This window comes from Cololabis saira, chromosome 19, assembly GCF_033807715.1.
Source record: "Cololabis saira isolate AMF1-May2022 chromosome 19, fColSai1.1, whole genome shotgun sequence".
NCBI lineage: Eukaryota > Metazoa > Chordata > Actinopteri > Beloniformes > Belonidae > Cololabis > Cololabis saira.
Window position 1 is genome coordinate 22,702,544 of NC_084605.1, and position 19,090 is coordinate 22,721,633.

At 41.4% G+C, this 19,090-nt stretch overlaps 1 protein-coding gene across 1 annotated transcript; it reads left to right on the forward strand.

Moving 5' to 3' along the window:
* The first annotated feature begins 5,359 nt into the window (after nucleotides 1-5,359).
* Nucleotides 5,360-17,981, forward strand: LOC133419453 (tumor necrosis factor receptor superfamily member 13B). Its single transcript, XM_061708641.1, has 5 exons — nucleotides 5,360-5,427; nucleotides 13,410-13,541; nucleotides 16,953-17,069; nucleotides 17,241-17,528; nucleotides 17,624-17,981. Exons 2-5 carry the CDS (start codon nucleotides 13,430-13,432, stop codon nucleotides 17,884-17,886), a joined length of 780 nt encoding a protein of 259 aa, XP_061564625.1. The 5' UTR covers nucleotides 5,360-5,427; nucleotides 13,410-13,429; the 3' UTR covers nucleotides 17,887-17,981.
* Nucleotides 17,982-19,090: the final 1,109 nt, after the last annotated feature.

Consider the following 19,090-nt stretch of genomic DNA (forward strand, 5'->3'; position numbering starts at 1 on the left):
ACATATGGTTAGGGGCAAAGTGTTTAAAACAGATGGTACAGTTCAGTATTAAAAAACATGTCTGGGTTTAGATGGTTCAAATAAAAATATCACAAGACTGCTTACACTGTTTTATTCATATTAAGGGATTCGGTTTCACACAAATCAGCCAACGGATGCCAAGACAATGCTACACTGTGAACAAACATGCGCTTTATATGTTTTTTTTGTGACATCTAGCTTCTTCGGTGCTCTCAAAAGACAGAAGACGGTCTTTTCGGGTTATATATTTAAGCATGTTGCCTTCAAGCGTTATTGCATGTTCCCTCTCTCCATCTCTAGCCTTTGTCTTTCCTGCCCTTTGACCTCCCTCAAGCTTCACTTCTCTCCTTTAACCTCTAATCGAGTGACCACTTTGAGCCTCCCTCTTTATCCTAGTCTTTTTTTTGTCTCCTTAACTCTTGATTTTACTGTCAAAGAATGTTGTAATTTGTTGTTGTTTAGCCTTTAAATCGCTACTAATTTGTTATCTGATATAATTATGAAACCACCCAACCAAAGTTTTTTCCTTCATTGATGTGCTCTGCCATGATGCTTCATCTGGATTTAATTAGCAAATGCTTTTGCATGCTACTCTCCGTCGCTTCCACTTTCCCCTGCTTTCAAACTTACTTCATCCTTGACACTGACATTGGTATTCTGGTCAAAAGACCTTCTTGGAACTTTTACTTTTTCAAGCTCAACAATTTGATCCTCGCTCTTTAAAATTCACTTCTTTAAACATCCCTCCTCCTTTCTCCTCCCCATCTTAACGACTTTGAAAGCCAGGGACTCTGATGAGAAGTCTCTGACATCCTCCGGCTCAGCTTATCCACCACCGCTCAGACCCCAGAAGTCCTCTCCTATCTGTTTCCGTCACACTCGACTGCTCCATCTTATTGGAAAGTACTTTTTTTTTTTTTTTTATTTAAATCAGTAAATTTTGTTCCATCTCTTAAATTGACTCTTCAAGATCATTTGGTGACATTGTTGCAGCAATACATAGTCCTGTGAAAAAGAATCTGCCCCCTTAAATGCAGTTTTTAAATGATGCCCCCCCCTAAACCTAATAATTGGATGCGCCACCCTTGGTGGTCTTTCGAATCGCTGTGGGGAATTTCGTTCTATTCGTTTTTGCAGAATTGCTTTAATTCCGCCACATTGGAGGGTTTTCAAACATTAACAGCCTGTTGAAGGTTTCAATCAGCGTTTCAATCAGATTTAGGTCCAGACTTTCACTAAGCCACTCCAAAACCTTAATTTGTTTCTTTTGAGCCATTTAGAGGTGGATTTGCTGTTGTGGTCTGGCTCCTTTTCCTACATAATCCCAGTGGTGTAAAGTAACGAAGTACAAGTACTTCGTTATTGTACTATTGTAAGATTTTTGAGAATTTGTACTTTTATTGATACTTTCATTTTTCTGTACTTTTACTTTTACTTCGTTACATTTTCAAGGAAAAAAATCATACTTTTAATCCGCTATATTTAAAATTGGACACGTCGTTACTCGCTACAAATTAAAGAACAGCCCAGCGGGGGCTGATTTATGGTTCCGCGTTACATCGGCGCAGAGCTACGGCGTAGGGTACGCGGCGACGCACACCCTACGCCGTAGCCTACGGCGTAGGTGTGCGTCGATTTAACGCGGAACCATAAGGCGGACGGGAAAGAAGGGGGGCGTGAATATACCGAGAAGGAGCCGCAGCTCCCGGGAGAGTTGCGCCGCAGAGGCGGGCCGGAAGGCCGGAGGAACCGCCGTCGCGTCGAGTACCGATGAGGACTGAAGCCTGAATTATGGTTCTGCGTTAAATCGACGCAGAGCCTCGCCGTAGGGTACGGGCCCTACATTGGTGTAACGCGGAACCATAAATCAGCCTTGAGCGGCAGCCGACGCGTGTCCATGCGCACCATTCTTTGATTCCACCCCTTCTAAGGTGGTTTTGGCATTTAAAAGTCTCATCATTTATCAGCTGGGGTTGCTTAATGTTGTCACTGCATACTACAGGCTGGGGGTGGACCTGTCAGCGGGGCCAATGGGGGACAGCAGCAGTGATGCAAAGGGAGAAATTAAAATGGGGTAATGGAAACAAACGCTAAAGTGGTCAGAATAATATCACCATTATTTAGAGTTGTAAGCAAATTATTGGATTCTTCATTTCTTTGCAATCCTTTTGAAAATAGTTTTGTACTTTGAATTTTGTACTTTGTACTTTTTACTTTTGTACTTAAGTACATTTTACACCATGTACTTTTGGTACTTCATTATATTTAAGTTGAGGTACTTTTTACTTTCACTTAAGTAATTTTCAAGCAGAAAATTTGTACTTTTACTTAAGTACAATATTTTTGTACTTTTTCCACTTCTGCATAATCCCAGGTTGGTCACAAACTGATGGTTGGGCATTCTCCATCGAGGACTTTCTGGTTGAAGGTGGACAAGCAATCGATGCTTCCGTCAATTACAGCAAGTCGTCCAGGTCCCAAAGCAGCAAAGCAGCCCCAGACCATCACACTGCCACCACCGTGTTTGACTAATTGAGGCAAGTGGGGGCTTCAGAGCTTTAGATGATGTTCTGGGTTCTTTTATTGCCTCCTGGATTAGACTTTGATGCTCTCTTGGAGTCATTTTGGTCGGCTTGCCACTCCCAAGAAGGTTCAGTGATCCATGTTCTCTCCATTTGTGAATAAAGGCGCTCACTGTGCTTCACTGGAGTCCCAATGACTTGGAAAGGGCTTAGTAACCCTTTCCAGGCTGATGGATGTCAGTGACTTTATTTTTCCTCTGTTCTCAAATTCATTCGTTTCTTTAGATCAGTGCATGATAAGTGGCTTTTTAAGATCTTTTAGCCTATATGATGATGTCAGACAGGTTCTATTGAAGTGATTTCTTGATTCGACAGGCCAGTGACAGGTGTGACTAATCCCACGCAGCTTGGGCAGGTAACACAAGAGAACTCCAGACAGCATGAATATAAACTTACTTCACAGTATCCAGTAACACACCATCATGTTATTAACAAGAACTGCAGTCCCTCCTACTATTAGTCTTGCTCATGTGGATAAGAGGGCTTAGAATATGTTGGGTGCGGTGGCCATGTTAGCAACAAAAAAAAGAGGGTCTTAACACAGGAGATGAGTAAAACCAGGCCCCCCAACAAATTGAATTCTTGTTTATTCAGTTATCAACCAAAGTAAGACAGCGTTGTTTGGAGAAGATGGAGCTTTTCAATTAGATTCACACAAGATCCCAAACACTACACCGTTGATCCCATCTGATCATATTTGTGGTAAGCGCATCTACAGCCAAGCAGCTCAGGAGTTAGAAATCTCTTGAGGTGTTTGGATGTGTGTAGGATTTACAAACTTTAAAGCCTCTAACACAGCCATTTGAGCAAAGAAATGGGTGCACTTTAGAACAAAGTAGCTCCCAGCACGGCAGCTTTCCCAAGCACCGCATCCCAAGCCCTTCAGAGAGAGCTCTGATTTTTACATATAAACTATGGGTTTTTCATTGTTTTAATCATCAACCTGAGACTCGGTTGGTCTAATAGCTGATGATTACTGTTGTCAGGGTTCAGCCTCATCAACAAGACTCCAGTCATCATAAGATGTTGGTTTTCTCTTCATAGATGGAACATTAGAGCTGAACACCATGCTGGATGTGACAAACGACCACCTGGCTGACATGTGAATTGCAGTAATTTGGACTTGGCAACCATCAATCTTTAGTCGGAAACTGTCTGTTCTTAATTCCCAACAGACCTGTGTTTTCCAGCACTACTCTGGGCACTTCTGTTTTATATATTTATGAATAGCAACTCTTTGATTTCTGCTGTGTTCCTGCTGCCCTTTCTCTGTGTCTGCTTCAACCTCTCTGGATTTGGGGGCATTTTTTAAGCATTATTTTTTACTTCTGAAGGCTCAGTCACCTGTTGTCATGGTAACCCATGTTCAAAGAGGATGAAGTGTTCAAAATAAGAAATCTTTTCTCAATATTTTAAGCAGCATGATCCAAGCCATTGTAGAAAATGCTTCAGAAAATTGTAAGTGTGTGTTTTGTCGGTGGGGTGTTTCAGTAGAAAATATCAAGATGATACAAAGAAAGTCACAACTTGACTTCCTTTGAGTTACTGAAGTGTTTTTGAGCAACATGTTGGCTCTTGCTGGAGAAAGATCAGTGCACTAAAATCTGAGGAGTTAATTAGATGTCCTACTATACAAACATCCTACCAGCAGCAGCCTCCACCCCTTTTGATCCAGACAATCGTAGTCTCAGTTCACTCAGATAAATATCACTGTGATCGTGTCAGGAAAGGCATCCAAAATCTATTATCACGCAGAATACAAGGATCTGCTGTGACAATACTTGAAGGTTAAGAGATAAAAAGAGTTGCTTTTGCCACTATGATGGAGACATTATTGAGCTGAAGCGCAATTTTCGGTTCATATACTGAAGCTTGTCTCCATCTAGTGTCCAGAGTCTGGTACTGCGCTTGTTCTTGTGCGGCATAAAAGACTGCCGTCGATAGATGCCAGATATGATGTATTGAGAATTTTAAAAGGATGAGTTTTTAAAGTTTTTCACTTCTGTATTAAACAAAGATAGAGGTCGGCAACAGAACTGGTTTGCCTTCGGTAAACACTTCAAGATAGACGTTTAGAACTGGCACCAACAATGGATGTGATGAAAAGAGGTGTAAGAATACCAAAATGTTCTACTCGAGTAATAGTACTCTTAATGTTGCTCAACAACAGTGAAACTACGTGTCTAAAAGTCTCATTTAAAAACCTGCTCAAGAGTAAAACCTGCTTATTTTCTTTCTTGATAGAGCGGTGGGTTTTTTGTGGAAAACCCCATGGGTCTTTCCACCCAACTAAAACCTTTAATATGTACAATCCAACAGCAAAATACACCTGGCCAATTATAGAGAAACCATATAAAAACAAATACATTAAAAAAACAACAACTTTCCAACCATTGATGGGGGGGGCTGCAGTTGTTGTGGATTTACTCACTGGACAGATATAAAGCCTAAGCTCACCCAAATGTCTCAATGACCTTATTTGTGCATCCATCTTTAAAGCGTTTAGTCAGTTTAAACAGGAATTGATATTCAAATCAGTTGAGCTCTTTCATTTGTATTCGGTTGCACTGGTCTGCATGTCTGCTGTCCATCCGTCGATTTCCAGCTTTCTTGAGGTTGTCCATAGCCTGTTTAGAAAGAACTGGACAAACCTCTACTAATGTCAACCACAGGTTTTCTTAAGATGCTTCTGAAAACCTCCTTTTCTTCTTGTGCCATTTTTCATTATTTTCTGTTCTCGAGTGAGCTGATTTCCTTTTTCCTTTTCAGAATTTGACTACCCATCTGCAGTGAGTCTATTCTGGGCCGTCTCAGGTTTCTGAAGGTACAGTAAGGTCAGAGTTGCGATCCACACCTTGCCTTCTTCTCTCCAACAAAACATGCATGCAGGAGCTTAACTTTGCCTTATTTTTAATGTTTCTAATGTCATCGAGATGTTTTTGCTTTAACAAATGTATCCATGCTGCGTGTTTGGATTAAAATTTCCCTTCTTTCTGCATGATGATTTTTGACATTTAAACTTTTTTTTTTCAATTTTCAAGTCCTTTATTTTACTGAAGTTACTGCCACAGCAGGGTATCAAAATACAACAATACAACAACGCTAAATATTAAGGCAAAGGGTAACAGTGAGCAAAACTGGAATCAAGACAAGAAACATGGCTAGGAGCACAACCCACCAGTTCATGTCAAACAAAAGGAGGTGACTTTAAATGCACACTTGAAAACACTTTGGGCCAATGAGGATGATGCAGAAAGGAAAGGTCCACTAAAAGAAGTCAAACAACATAGCACACACAAGGGGAAACACTTTCAAATTATACAAAGTAGTAAAGAAACTTGGCTAAACACAATAGCCTACAGGTGAACAGAGGCAAAAGAAATGGAGGAAAGTGAGAATAAAGCCGAACCAAACGACATGAACCTGAACATTTCATTCAGTTTTGTCCTGCCCTTGTTGCACGGCTTCCTGGGAACCTTCATGATCACCGACGTAGCTGCAACAACCGCCCTTGCGTTTGCTGGAGCGTAATTTGTCTTACATGTGTTGAAAGAGAGAATGTACGCCGTTAGCTAGCACAGCACGAACACCTAGCAGGTTTGCTTGGAAAACAAACTTATTTCAGTTATTTAACTTTGTTGTGAATTGATACAGGCTACAAGTGAAGTCTGTTAGTTACAAAAAGTAAGTTTCTCTCCCATGGCAGTGAAGAATTAGGAGTGTTAGCATTGCTAGCATTAGCATCGAGCCCTTGCAGCCATAGAGAACTGTAGTTCCCTGTGTTCAATAGCAGGGGACATGTTCTGCAGGTCATACGGATTTACTGAGGGCGAGTGGGAACAAGTGGGCAACAGAACAGGGTCGTTGTCAAAGTTTTGATTGTCAAGATTTTCCACACATGATTTCTATCGGTCAGGACTGCAGGTGGGTCAGTCAAGTAGGAGTACCCTCTTCTTCTCCAACTCTGCCTTTGTAACGTGTACACAATGTGGCTGTGCATTGTCTGATAAAGTGCATGGACATTCCTGTGCAACACTTTGGTATGGTGGTAGCTATATGTCGTATGAGTATTAGCTCCGACAGAGGCATTGATACAACCTGCTTTTAGACTTAGTGATGCAAAAACTGGACGATATCCCAGAGGATTCGTTCTTGGTCTGTATTGCACATATTAATGATAAATCCCATTCCATTAGTTCAATGAAAATGTTGCCAATTAAATATCAACCCAAATAGGCCTCCTGTAATATCAACACCATGAGCCATGACATTATTTTAAGGAAACCCTCCACCACTTGTGAGCTTACTTTTTTGTTTGAGGACATAATTGCGTTCACTCTGACATCTCTGGGATTGCGCTGTAATCTGCAAGTATCTGGATGATGCACTTGTAATAATCAGAAACTGAGTGGGGGAGGTCCGACACTTCACGCCCTAAATGATCAATCACCTCTTGATGTAGCGAAAGTGAGACAGTCATTCGTCATGTTTTCAGCCACAAAGAGCCACAGAGCCAAAGCCGGTGCAACATATCACATCACATCTTGACAGTGTAAAGGAGATAACTTATGTAAAACAGACAAAGTTTGTCGTTGTGATTTCCTGTAAGAGCACAAGGATGTTTTCGAACTGAGATGGCTCTCATTCACAAATTGTGAGCGTAAGAACAATGTCCAGCGCGCTGTATGTGATGATAGTACTCTACTTGAAACAGAGCTTGTGTGTCAGCCTGACCCCCCCACACCAGCCGCATAAGAAAGTTCAGCTACTGTTGTGACAACGGATTACAATAAGCATAATCCATGTTCACAACAGGACATATAGAGACGCTGTTGTGCAACAACTGGCATTTCAACTTCAATGTCTTCAATGTAGCCTAAATCAGATCAAATCAAACTTTATTTATTTAGCACTTTTCATACACTAGTAACGCAAAGTGCTTTACAGAATAAAATCAACATTTAACATAGAAAAACTCACACTCATGGTTAAAAACACACATCTGGTCATTTTAACACACATCCTCACTTTAGATATATACCTAAATAAATAAATACCTGGCTTGACGCCGAGGTGAGAAACAATATCGATATAGAAAACAAATCAGTTTTTAAACATTTTGCTATTTATGCGGATATTTCCTTCCTTATTTTGCTCAGAATTGTCTGCAAACATCTCCAATGTTTGGGACTTGTGGGGAAGCAATCTGTTTGCCTAGAGGTTCAGTCATGGTGCTTGGCCTTATCCATTTGACAACCTGACTTTAAGGGATCTTCAGACCACACATGTTTCAGCGTTGGCCGATTGCCGTGCTGTTCAGATTACATGACTCAATTTGTTGTAATGAATCCTGATGCAGTGTGCAATTGATCACACTGCATGATCTGACAGCGCTTTGGCCATCTGATCACCAAAATATGCTTTGTCAATGACATACATTTGTGAAATAGGAGCAAAAAATACCTTTTTCACCTTGAAAATGAACCAAGAAAAGAAAACTGTGACTCACCTCTGACTGGTCTGCAAAAACAGCTAGTTTAACCCCCTCTTCTTCATTTGAATGCATGAAGGTAGACCAAGTTATATCACCTCTAGTGGGACAAAGTGGCGTTGCCAGTCTTGCCCAGTTAAATTTTGTACACATAAACATATAAATATGATTCAAGTTTTTATTGTTTTGATTCAGTATATGAGAAGATCATGTAAAATACATAGAGGCCATGAATAAATTAACAGAGATAGGCAGTATGTGGTAAATAAGTAGCCGAGTAGCAAAAAATAGAGAGAAATCAGAGTTATTGTGTTGCACGGACAGACGGCATCACATAAGACCAGAAATCCTCCTAGACAAGGACGTAGGATCGAGGCTGTCTTAATCATTGTGTCAACCCGTTCTTTTAGCACGTGATTAGGTTAGGTGTGGTTGATTTTTAAATATTTCAATCTCCTACATGTGGTCATTTAAGGGAAGCCAGATTCCCTCAGCACAGTGAGTCCCCTTGAGTCCCTAAAATCAGAGTTTTCTTTCTTTTCTGATCAAGAAAAAGGTTTCAGATATAAGAAATATAAGAATTGGGTTTTTTTTTTCAATCTAATTATTAATTTAAACTAACCTTCGAAGAGAATTGCAACATTTTTCTAAAAGCAATCCAGCTACCCGTAATACATCTTAAAATGGACAACAGTTGATTTTAGGACTCAGTCATTGTCTTCTCTAAATGCTACACCTGTTGTTTTCAGTAAGCATGCACCGTCATAAAGTGAAACAAAATTACAGTGTTTTAAAGACAAAACTAACACCTTTTAATCACCCACAACCGCATAATTTCCAGTAGCGTCTAACAGGTGCAACGGGCAGAGCCTCTGTGAAAATCTCAAAAGGAAACCTGATGCTTTTTTATTCTCTGTCTCATCCTGATTTGTTGTGATTAGTCATTACTGAACCTTGCCTTTCTGCTGCATGACTTTACACGCCTCAGTTACGGTTGATCTTATCAATGAGTAGTTTACTTTTAAACTATATGCATTTGAAGTTAAAGAAGTTTGGAAATAAGGAAATAAACACTGAAGGAATCTGAAACAAAAGTCATTGTCAGGTGTGCATGCTGTTTAAAAATAGTTCATTATATTTAGTCTCAGTTGAGATAATGCTGCACATGGTCTGCGAGATTGTGGATCAGAAGAGAAGTGAAGCAGCGATGACACACTGAAGTCCAGGTTGGTGCTCGCTCAACAGTGAAACACATGTGGAGTCGTTGCCCAGCAGTTTCATGTTGATGCTGAGAAAGTTTCTTCAGTGCCAGCGGTGTTCAGAAGAGTGTTCAAATGTGACTCACGGTAGTTGCTAAAGATTTTACATTTATGCACCTTGATGCTTTTTTGATACTTTTATCAACACTTGGAGCAAAGATCAATGGTATAACATCAAAAAAACAACTCCTTCCTTATAGGTTATCAATCATTTTTCTAATGTTAGAAATTAAAAGCAGTGTCATCAGTTTATAACTAAAGATGTATTTTTATGTGCTATGCCTTCATTTGATGAGACTCTCTCGACTGAGTCGGAGCTGGGAGGCTGCCGTAAAGACGTAGTAACTTTGTAAAATGAAATAAAATTGTATTTATATAGCGTCTATGACAAGAAAAGTTATCTCTAGGCGCCTTTCAGAAGTAAACCCTAACTGCTTCCCGAGCGCTGGAAAAGTGGCAGCCCACTGTTCCTAGTGTAAATAGTGATGGATAAAAAGGGGGACTGATCTGCAGACCCAAACAGTCGGGTAGGAAACCCAACAACCCAGGGCCCCTGGATACCTGGGTCCCACCTGGCAGTGAACAGGCCAAAATGCCACCCAATCCTAATTACCAACCCCCCCTCCATGCCAGATGACTCTACCAACCTTTTTTTGGCGTGCAGGGTGTAGTCCAGGTATGACCCAGCTTTCCATGTAACAAGTCTTTTTTTTTTCAAATTGAGAGTTGGTTCCATACTAGTGGTGCCTGATAGCAGCAGGCCCGTCGGGCAAATCTACATTTTATTGACTGCTCAGGGTTAAAGACAACTATGCTACTGCACTTAAGTCAGTCACATGATCACGTGATCGCTTCCACCAGCTTTTTTCTTGGAAGTAGCAGGAGGCCATTCATGTACATCTAGGCATGATTGACAGACTGTTTGCATACTATGTAGTTCATTTTGACAAAACCAGTATAATAGTATAGTATGCAGGTTCGAAAATGGCCTTGATTTTTTTTTTTTTGGATAGCCTTAGCTCCTCAGATCTGCATGGTGCTGTGACATCACAGACCCAAATCAGAGTCTAATGACTCAGTTTCTTCATGTCGTCTTCCAACCACATTTACATTATTCTGCATTTGCTGTACCTTGGAAACGTGTAGCACAAAGCTGTGACACCGATTTCAAAAAAGGCACTGCCCCCATAAGAGGAAGGTATGGAGTCAAATCGAGTGTCTGACCCCGCCTTCTGAAAACCAAAGGCTACGAACGGATCTGTGAAAATCTGTTGAAAAAGGGCCTTTGTACTGTCTCTTTGGTATTGTAACCAAAACATGTAAAAATGTCACGAAATTGTGCTTACTTTTAAAAATGGGCACTCTCCTTTTACAGATATTTGTAAAAATGGGTTAAAATAGCAATAAGTTTGATAAAAAGATCCAATATGGCAGATAATTATACAAAAACACTCTTTTACAGGTATCAGAATGAGCTGAGTGAGTATGCAGGTTTAATTCTGACTTCCCAGTTATGGTAATCATAAAACGATTTTCTGGTTGTTGAAAAGAAGAATAAAGAAAGAGGACGTTAAGCTGGGTTCTGGTCATCCAAAAAGCTTCTTGATCTCTGATTTGTGAGGATAATCCAGAGATCCCCAGATGTCAGGGTCAATCCAGCTGTGTGGCTGACTTCATAACTTTACAGATGAAACTTATATTATAAACCAGCTCAATCAGATTAGGATGGCACTGACTTGATTTGCATCGAAAAGCCTAAATGCACTAAAAAAACCCACATGCATTGATGTGCAGTGTTTTTCTGGGTTTCCAGTTTAATGCTTGCAATTATGCATCTCCAGTTTACATAATTACTTGCTTGAGTTCTTTGCAGTGAATCATCTGCATGTATAATTAATAAAAAGAAATGCACGTAGAAAACTTTATTTTTGTAAACCTGCAGGAACCGAAACTTCCAGTGTGAAAGGCTCTTTGTTTCAAACTGCTCTGCGTAAATATTTCTTTTCTTATTTTGATGAATTCTTCCAGCTTCCAGTCAGCTTCTAGGAGCTCTCATAGGGTTCAGCACCAGGCAGACTGCAGGGCTCACTGCACTCCAGGGGTCTACTATGAGTGGGGGCAAGTCTTAGGGGGGGGTCACCTGACACAAGGAGGGGAAGTCCCAGAACACGCAGTATATTCATATCCAAATAACCCTCCATGTAGAAGTATCTGTCACTCACGCTCATCTTCAGATCAAGGATTCTCCCATCGCTTCTTCATCTTGCTGGTAAGTAACTCTCCATCAGTTTTAGCAGCATCTGCTATTTAAATGCGATTAAAAATCAATTTAGAGCTGTATTGTACTAATAAGTATGATGGTTACATAGACAAGAACATTTCTTTCTCTATAAACTCTGCGCATTTCTTTCTCTTGTAGTTTCCTTTAGAGACAGAAATCAGACACAAAGCAGCTTAGAGATATCCCAAACCAGATTGAATGGTGTTAGTTCTGGGTTATTGGTTTTATTTGCCTGTTTAAAAGATGTTCTGTCGTGGGTACTGTTGACTGTAGCGTTTATGATCAGTACAGACTGAACTCGCCTGTGAAATGTGAGTAAGACGGGGACTGCGGGGTGAGCGGGGTGTGACAGATGTTCTCAAGAGGAAAGTCAGGTTCGCACCTCTGACAGTGAAACCAGCGGAGGGCGGAGAAGAGCTCGATATGTGTGTCCTTCACACTCCGCTGAGCCAGAGCTGCCAGAGCAGAGAAAACTCTGAGAACAACGGTTGATTCGTACCACTGGACTTTTAGAGTCTGAACATGTTTCGTTATAACTGCAGTCAGCTTCATTTCTGGTAAGATGCTGGATGTTCCAGGAAGTTTTGGTTTTCTTCCATTAAAAAAAACCCCAACATATATTAAAAAATAAATAAATAAAGAAGATTAAAATGCATATATATGCTTTAAGTTTTACCAAACATGGTATTAACCATTAATATATATGCAGACAAGGGAAAAAAAAAACAAAAAAAACTTTTGTCGCTACCATCACATTTCTCTTGATTAAAAACATAAATAAATAACCTTTTTTGCAACATATCTGGAACAAATAGTTGCAATTTCTTCTTGTTTTTCCTGCATTTCATACAGCTTCTAAAAACTTTTAGAAATTGAGCTTAGTAGGAGCGGCGTAGGAGAGTATAGGGGTGTATAACACCTGGTAATGTTGAATAAACCTACCTAATCTATTTTATTATACCTATTCTATATCATTTATTTGCAATTCACAATAACAAGACAAGATAAAAAAAAAAACCAGATAAGATATTGTAAGGCAGTCGACTGTAGTGTGGAATAAAATAAAGATAAGAGAAACAAGTTTGGTTTAGCACATCGAGGTATAGGAGCTGTGGATGTTAAATAATGTGAGACTCACTATTTAACAGCTGTCTTGTAAACTTAGTTATGCAGCGTACAAACTGTTTTTGCAACACAGAAGCACATATGTTGTAAATTCTACAGTCAGATGCAGAGAAGAAAAAAAACCTGGAACCACTGAACTAACTTCAAGCTAACACTGACAAAAAATGTTTTCTTATCTTTCTTCATATCATTCTGAAAGTGAAAACATTGCAATTTCCTATCTGTAACTTGAAACTTGTGGCTGGTCATGAAATCAAAAGAAAATCAGTGTCATAACAATTCATAAGTACATTTTTAAGCTTTTGATGTGTTCTGTACACCCTGAATCTACAGAGGATGGTGTATTCTTGCTGATATATGATCAATTTGATGGTCAGTAGAGCTTTCAGCTGACTCTTCAGCTGGGAACTTGGCCTTTATTTATTCACACCTTAGTGAAGGAAATAAAAGTAGGTCAGAAATCAACGGCTTGATCGATACTTGTTTGAAACCTCCTCACCCTCACTATATGTTTGCCTACATAAGATACCAGTATTTGCATAAATGTAGGTTCTCCTATGCCAGCTGTTTCCTTCACAGTTTCCCATTTCAGTGTGTGTGTGTGTGTGTGTGTGTGTGTGTGTGTGTGTGTGTGTGTGTGTGTGTGTCAGCAGGGGGCTTATCAGGGCCCATGGGTGGAAGATGCAAAGAGGATGAGTACCAGGACCTCTTGATCAGACAATGTCGGCGCTGTCGCCCCACATGCGGCCAACATCATATCCCCAAGTGCGCCAGTTACTGCAGTGAGTGCATGCATGAACTTGCAGACACAGGAACAGATGTGTACGAATACTTAACAGTCGTAATGCAAGGATGTGATATAACACATTTCTTTTATTCTGCTTCAGTGTACAGCTGAGTGATATAATTACCAGGCTTCATACGTCTAGTCTCAGTCTGTAGGCGTATCCAAACCTCCTCCTGCAGTATTTTACCTGCCAAATCAGTTGACCTGAGTATACAAAACTAATTAATCTGAAGTGCATACTTAAATATACATCCTACTGTTGTCTGAAAACAATGTACTACCTCTTTTAATCCTATTTATGTCTCTGTGTGGGTAAATGCATATAGATGAACAACAATATATAACTTTCTTCATTCCAATACTTTAAAAAAGGGGAAATACTAAGGGCCTTATGATTCTATAGGATTCAAGTGGGCAGATCAACAGCCCCTGATGATTTAAATCATCGATATGTGTGTAGATGTCTAGAGAAACCTCTAAAGATATTTTGGCAGTTTACTGGTCTATAACATTTAGGTGCAAGACATAAGTAATATCCCGGTCCATGCCGTGCAGGCTCTGGAGCCAGCAGCCTGCCGCGGGACCTTTTAAATCAACGCAGGCTACGATTGATTAATAAAAAAAAAAAAGCAAACAAAAAAAAAGCAAAAAACAAAATAAATGCAGCCTCAACAGGGCACAAGCCCGTGTCCTATTTGTGCCGGTGTTCTGCCATTTTTTGCTGCTTTGCCAAAAATGCTACCTAATGATTTCTACCTTTGCAGAGCTACAATTTTTGTGTTTTGTTTTTTTCTGTATTTTACTCCCTAGCCCACTTCCTTGTCTCTTGCAAGGCCGTTATTGTAAATAAGAATGTGTTCTTAATGACCTGCCTGGTTAAATAAAGGCCAATAACTGAATTAATATCAAATAAAGCGATAGAATTGTTTTTTTTTCTCTTTATCGTATAATGTTCACAATGTGTAATGCAATTCATGTCATGGGTAGTGTATTTTGAAGGATCAAATACTGAACATCCCATATTATCCATTTTACATCGTGCAAGAAATGATTGGCGTGGCAATCAAACTTTGAAAATCGATTGTACGCATGCGCAGAACCACAAAGTAGCATTTCTCTGCAGGTAGCAAGGATTGGCAGAACACCGGTCCCAAGCCCGGGTAAATGCAGAGGGGAGTGTCAGGAAGGGCAATTGGGTTAACATACTGTGGAGAAGATAGATGAACTGATATGATGACAGCATAGTTTTCTATGCATTTCGGGGGTTTGACCCCCCAAAATTTTTTCGCCCATCCTTCATTTCAGTCTGCCCACCTTAGTGGGCCTTGCTAAATCCGGCCCTGGCAACGCATAGCAAGCAGAAGTGATGTTCCTATGTTAGTCCGCTGGAACTGAACATACTAGTGCAATCATATATGAATACAGGCACATACATACAGACACAAGTTGGATGTTGGAGAATGTTTGAAAAAATTGGAGCCCGAGTGAACGTTTAGAGGAATTATAGTATTTAATAACTGCATATACAGTAAATGACAAATTCATGTAGGAAATTTTTCTCAATGCCATGAAGGCGCAATCCTGATTGTGAAAACTTAAAAAAAACTTTGTAACCCAATCGTAACAGGCGGTTGTATCACATTAAAAATTAAAAGATAATTTATTAAAGCTGGGAAATATAACTGCATCCATTCACACTGCTAGTCGCAAGGCTAAATTGACATTTCTTGACCCACAAGTCTGACAAGGAAAGGATTATTTTAAGCAATTAATGTTAAAAAACTTTTAAATCGTGTTTGTTAGGCTACTTGAGTTCATGGTTACTGGTAAAATAATAAACCTGGAACATTGATGTGCATGTGAGCTGACAGGAGTATGTTCAGTATCCATGTCATTATTAATTAAACTGCCATTTGCGAGGAATATCAGCTCATATAATCAACAATCAAGGGTATTTTGTGTGAAGTAAGAACATATCAGGATAGGATCATATCTGACTGTGACAAAAAAATCATTTATATACCTTTTTGACACAAATGCATCATGTCGTCATTCAGAAGTCTCTAACATGTCGATATATGATCGTTCGTCTGATTAAATTGAACTTTTCTCTGAAAGGAGACTGAAAGGGTGTGTTCACGTAACCCTTCTCTTGACCAGGTTTACCTCACAGAGTCAGTTACCGCGGTAACAGACTGAAACCGGTGAAGTAACCTTGCTTTGTGAAACGGATCCCTGGTGGTTGTTGTAAAGGGCGGTGAAAATAAATGCTGCTAGTGTTGTTTCTGACTTCTCCAACAAGGTCCAACAGATGAAACCCAAGTGGATTTGTTGAAAACAGAATTCCCAATACTCACTGTTAAGCACAGAGGTAGAGGGGGGATAATTTGGGGTTCTGCGGTCGTAGCACCCTGCATTCACGAGCAAATCTGTTTGAGAATGGTTGAGAAGTAAAAGCATCATGTTAGAAAGTCCCAATCAAAGATCAGATCTCAGCAAATGAAATGCTGGTGGGACATTAGCGGAGCTGTGGAGAAGAAATGTGCAATGACCTGGAAGAGACTGATAAGGGAAACGAGTTATCTCGCAAGTTTTTATTTTTTTTAAATATATTTTTTATCCCCGATTTTTTACCCATTTTATCACCCAGTGCTCTTACCTAAGTGACAGTCCTGGGCATTGCTCCCCTCTACCAACCCCGGGAGGCCCTGCTCTGAGCTCAGGTCTCCTCCTTAACCTGAGGAGTGAGCAGACCACTTCTTTTCACCACTGGCCGGGCGTAGCGCGTGGAAGGATCACGTTATTCTGGCCAGACCCCCCACCCATCTGGCGCCCCGGCTGGCCAGAGGGGGCATGTGTAGCCCATGTTTTTGTGAGGGTAGCTCACATTGCTACCCAAGGGAACACGGGGAGAACATGCAAACTCCACACAGAAAGGCCCTTTCACCAACCCCACCCAGGGTGTGGGCGCTGGGGGAACTTAGCACGCATTCAGCGCCCACAGCGTCCCCGGCGGGAATTGAACCCAGGACCTTCTTGCTGTGAGACAGCTGCACTACCATCTGCCCCACCGTGCCCCTCATCTCACAAGTTCTTGATGGGAAGGGGGATCTATGAGATACTGAATCATGTTTGTTGAAGCAGTTTACATAAAAAAAAAAAAAAAAAAACAGCAATAAAAAAAAAAACAGGCTTAAAAGAGGAGGTACTAATCTTGGTACGGTACTGTATGTGCTCTTATTGAGCAAAAAAAGTGAAAAGAGCAGTCATTATCACAATTACGGTACCCTCCGATATATGAATGCCATGTCAAAGTGATAGCACAGATGCAAACGTTCAAAAAAAAGCTTAATCCAATGTCCTCTGCTCCCGCTGACTCTCCTGTGGTGTGCTCTGCTGCGTCAAGCATCCGCCCTCTGCGAGGCAAAGCCGGGCCACTGCTACGACAGGCTGCTGAAGGCATGCCTTAAGTGCGAAGACATCTCGGGCAGACACCCACCAGAGTGCAACCAGCACTGCCCAGGTGAGTACCACCGGTCCTGGGACCAGAGCTCAGCATTATAACCCGCGTTACCGTGCAAACTGGAAATGTCCAGATCGCTCGTTGTTGCACAGCTGCAGATCAACCGCATGACTTTAGTTGGATACAACCACCGAGAGCCATCTCAGAGACCTGATTCACATCTCTCTGCAGCTCTGTCACGGCCCGCGATAACCAAGAAGCTCGTGGTTGACGGTACCACGCAAGTGTGGACCAACAGGGCACCCAGAGGTTTGGAGGACTCTGCGATCCTGCTCTACTCCCTGCTGGCCGTCTGCATGGTGCTGTTGTTTTCCAGCCTGTGTCTCGCCCTGATCGTCTTTCTGAGGGGGAAAAAGGCCAAAAGCCCTGCAGCAGCATCCACAGGGGGCGGAGACCACAAGGGGAAGTCTGTGGTCAAGCCAGGACAGGAATCTGGCCAGGCGGCAAAGAGCTCCAAGGGTCAGTGTCATATAAGTACTGGAATTATTCAACACATTTCCCTGGCATGTTTTCCTTTCTTTGGCCTCACCGCGTGCCCACCATGCTGTTTACAGATGTACCAACAAGCCTGAGGTATCCCACCTACCGGGAACCTTCAGATGACTCCAGCCCAACGGAGAACTGCACATGTGTACACTGTTTCCCTGACCTGAGAGCTTTCGGCCAAGACAGCGGCAGACCGCCAAGAGCGCAGTACTCGCTTTACCAGGAAGGCGTCCCCCAGAGACCCCATGTCCAGGATGGGGGTTCCATCTGTGTCGCGGGGAGCCTTCTTGGCTCTGGCATTGGTGCCTTGAAGGAGGCCACGATGGGATGAGGTCCATCTGAGCTCCTTGAATTATTGCAGGGGAAAGTCTGAAACAGTCAAATGATTCCTCTGAAACATCAGAGGTTGTCAGTTTAGTCACATTTTACTTTTGGATAAAGGTTTGTTCATCATGTTACTCTACGGTTGCGGTCAGATACAGCTTCATCGTCTTCATCTTCTTCCAGGTCTTCGTACTGTCACTCCGCGACTGCAACAAAATTCCCCCAACTCTTGTTTTTCTTCTAACATGCATCATCCCTTTCACCCAGCAGTCATTCACTGGCCTCCCTGCTCCCCTGCACGCCATCTTAGATGTTTATTGTTGATATTAATCTGGTTGTCACTACCGCCATCACCTCTGCTCCGTTTCTCTCAGTGGTTGTATGCCTCTCCAGCGGTGTCCAGAGGTTTCTTTTGTTGCTACTGGAAACCAAAGCTGAGTCCAGATACCAGACTAATTCTTTGTATAGAAGAAGAAAAGAAGGAGGATAGCTGGTGTAACCAAATATGTATCAGAACAAGTGGGGACAATATGAAATATGCAAATAAAACAAGATGATTCTTACATACAGTATACATCGACTTTTATCTCTTTGCAGACGGCACAAACTCTGCTTCATTTTGTGTTGGAACAGCAACTGTAACATGTTACCATTCTTTCCCACAGCCCTGAATAGAAGTGTTTCAGTGTCATCTTGTTCCATTATTTTTTTCTGCAAACACGTTTGTTTTTTTGTTTTGTTTCAGGAGTCTCCACACATTTTCTCTTGTGGCGATAGGAGGGAGAAGAGTCCAGTAACCGTACTCTTTTCTTCCTCCGCCATGCCTTTGCCACTCGTCGTGGAGAATGTGTTTCTGGATTGCTTTGATGAATATTTAATAGACGGTGTCAGGGAACAAGCTGTCTTGAACAGACTGTATAAAAAGAGCTGGATAACCCCCACCATCCCCGTGATGTCACTCAGAGGTTTTCTGAAGAGTGCTTTGAAGCCTTTTATTCCTCATACTGCACGGTACCATGCTGCAAGGAAGCCCACTGGAACGCGCCCGCCGCGGTTAGCCATTTTAGCTTGGCTGACTTAGCTTACGCTAACCTCTGAACCTAACCTAGGTGCAAATAATATCAATTTACCTTCAATCTTATTAAAGCCGTGTTGCTTTGGAAACCACTTCCAAAACGAGTGCTGCCTGAGGTGAAACGATACATGTCATG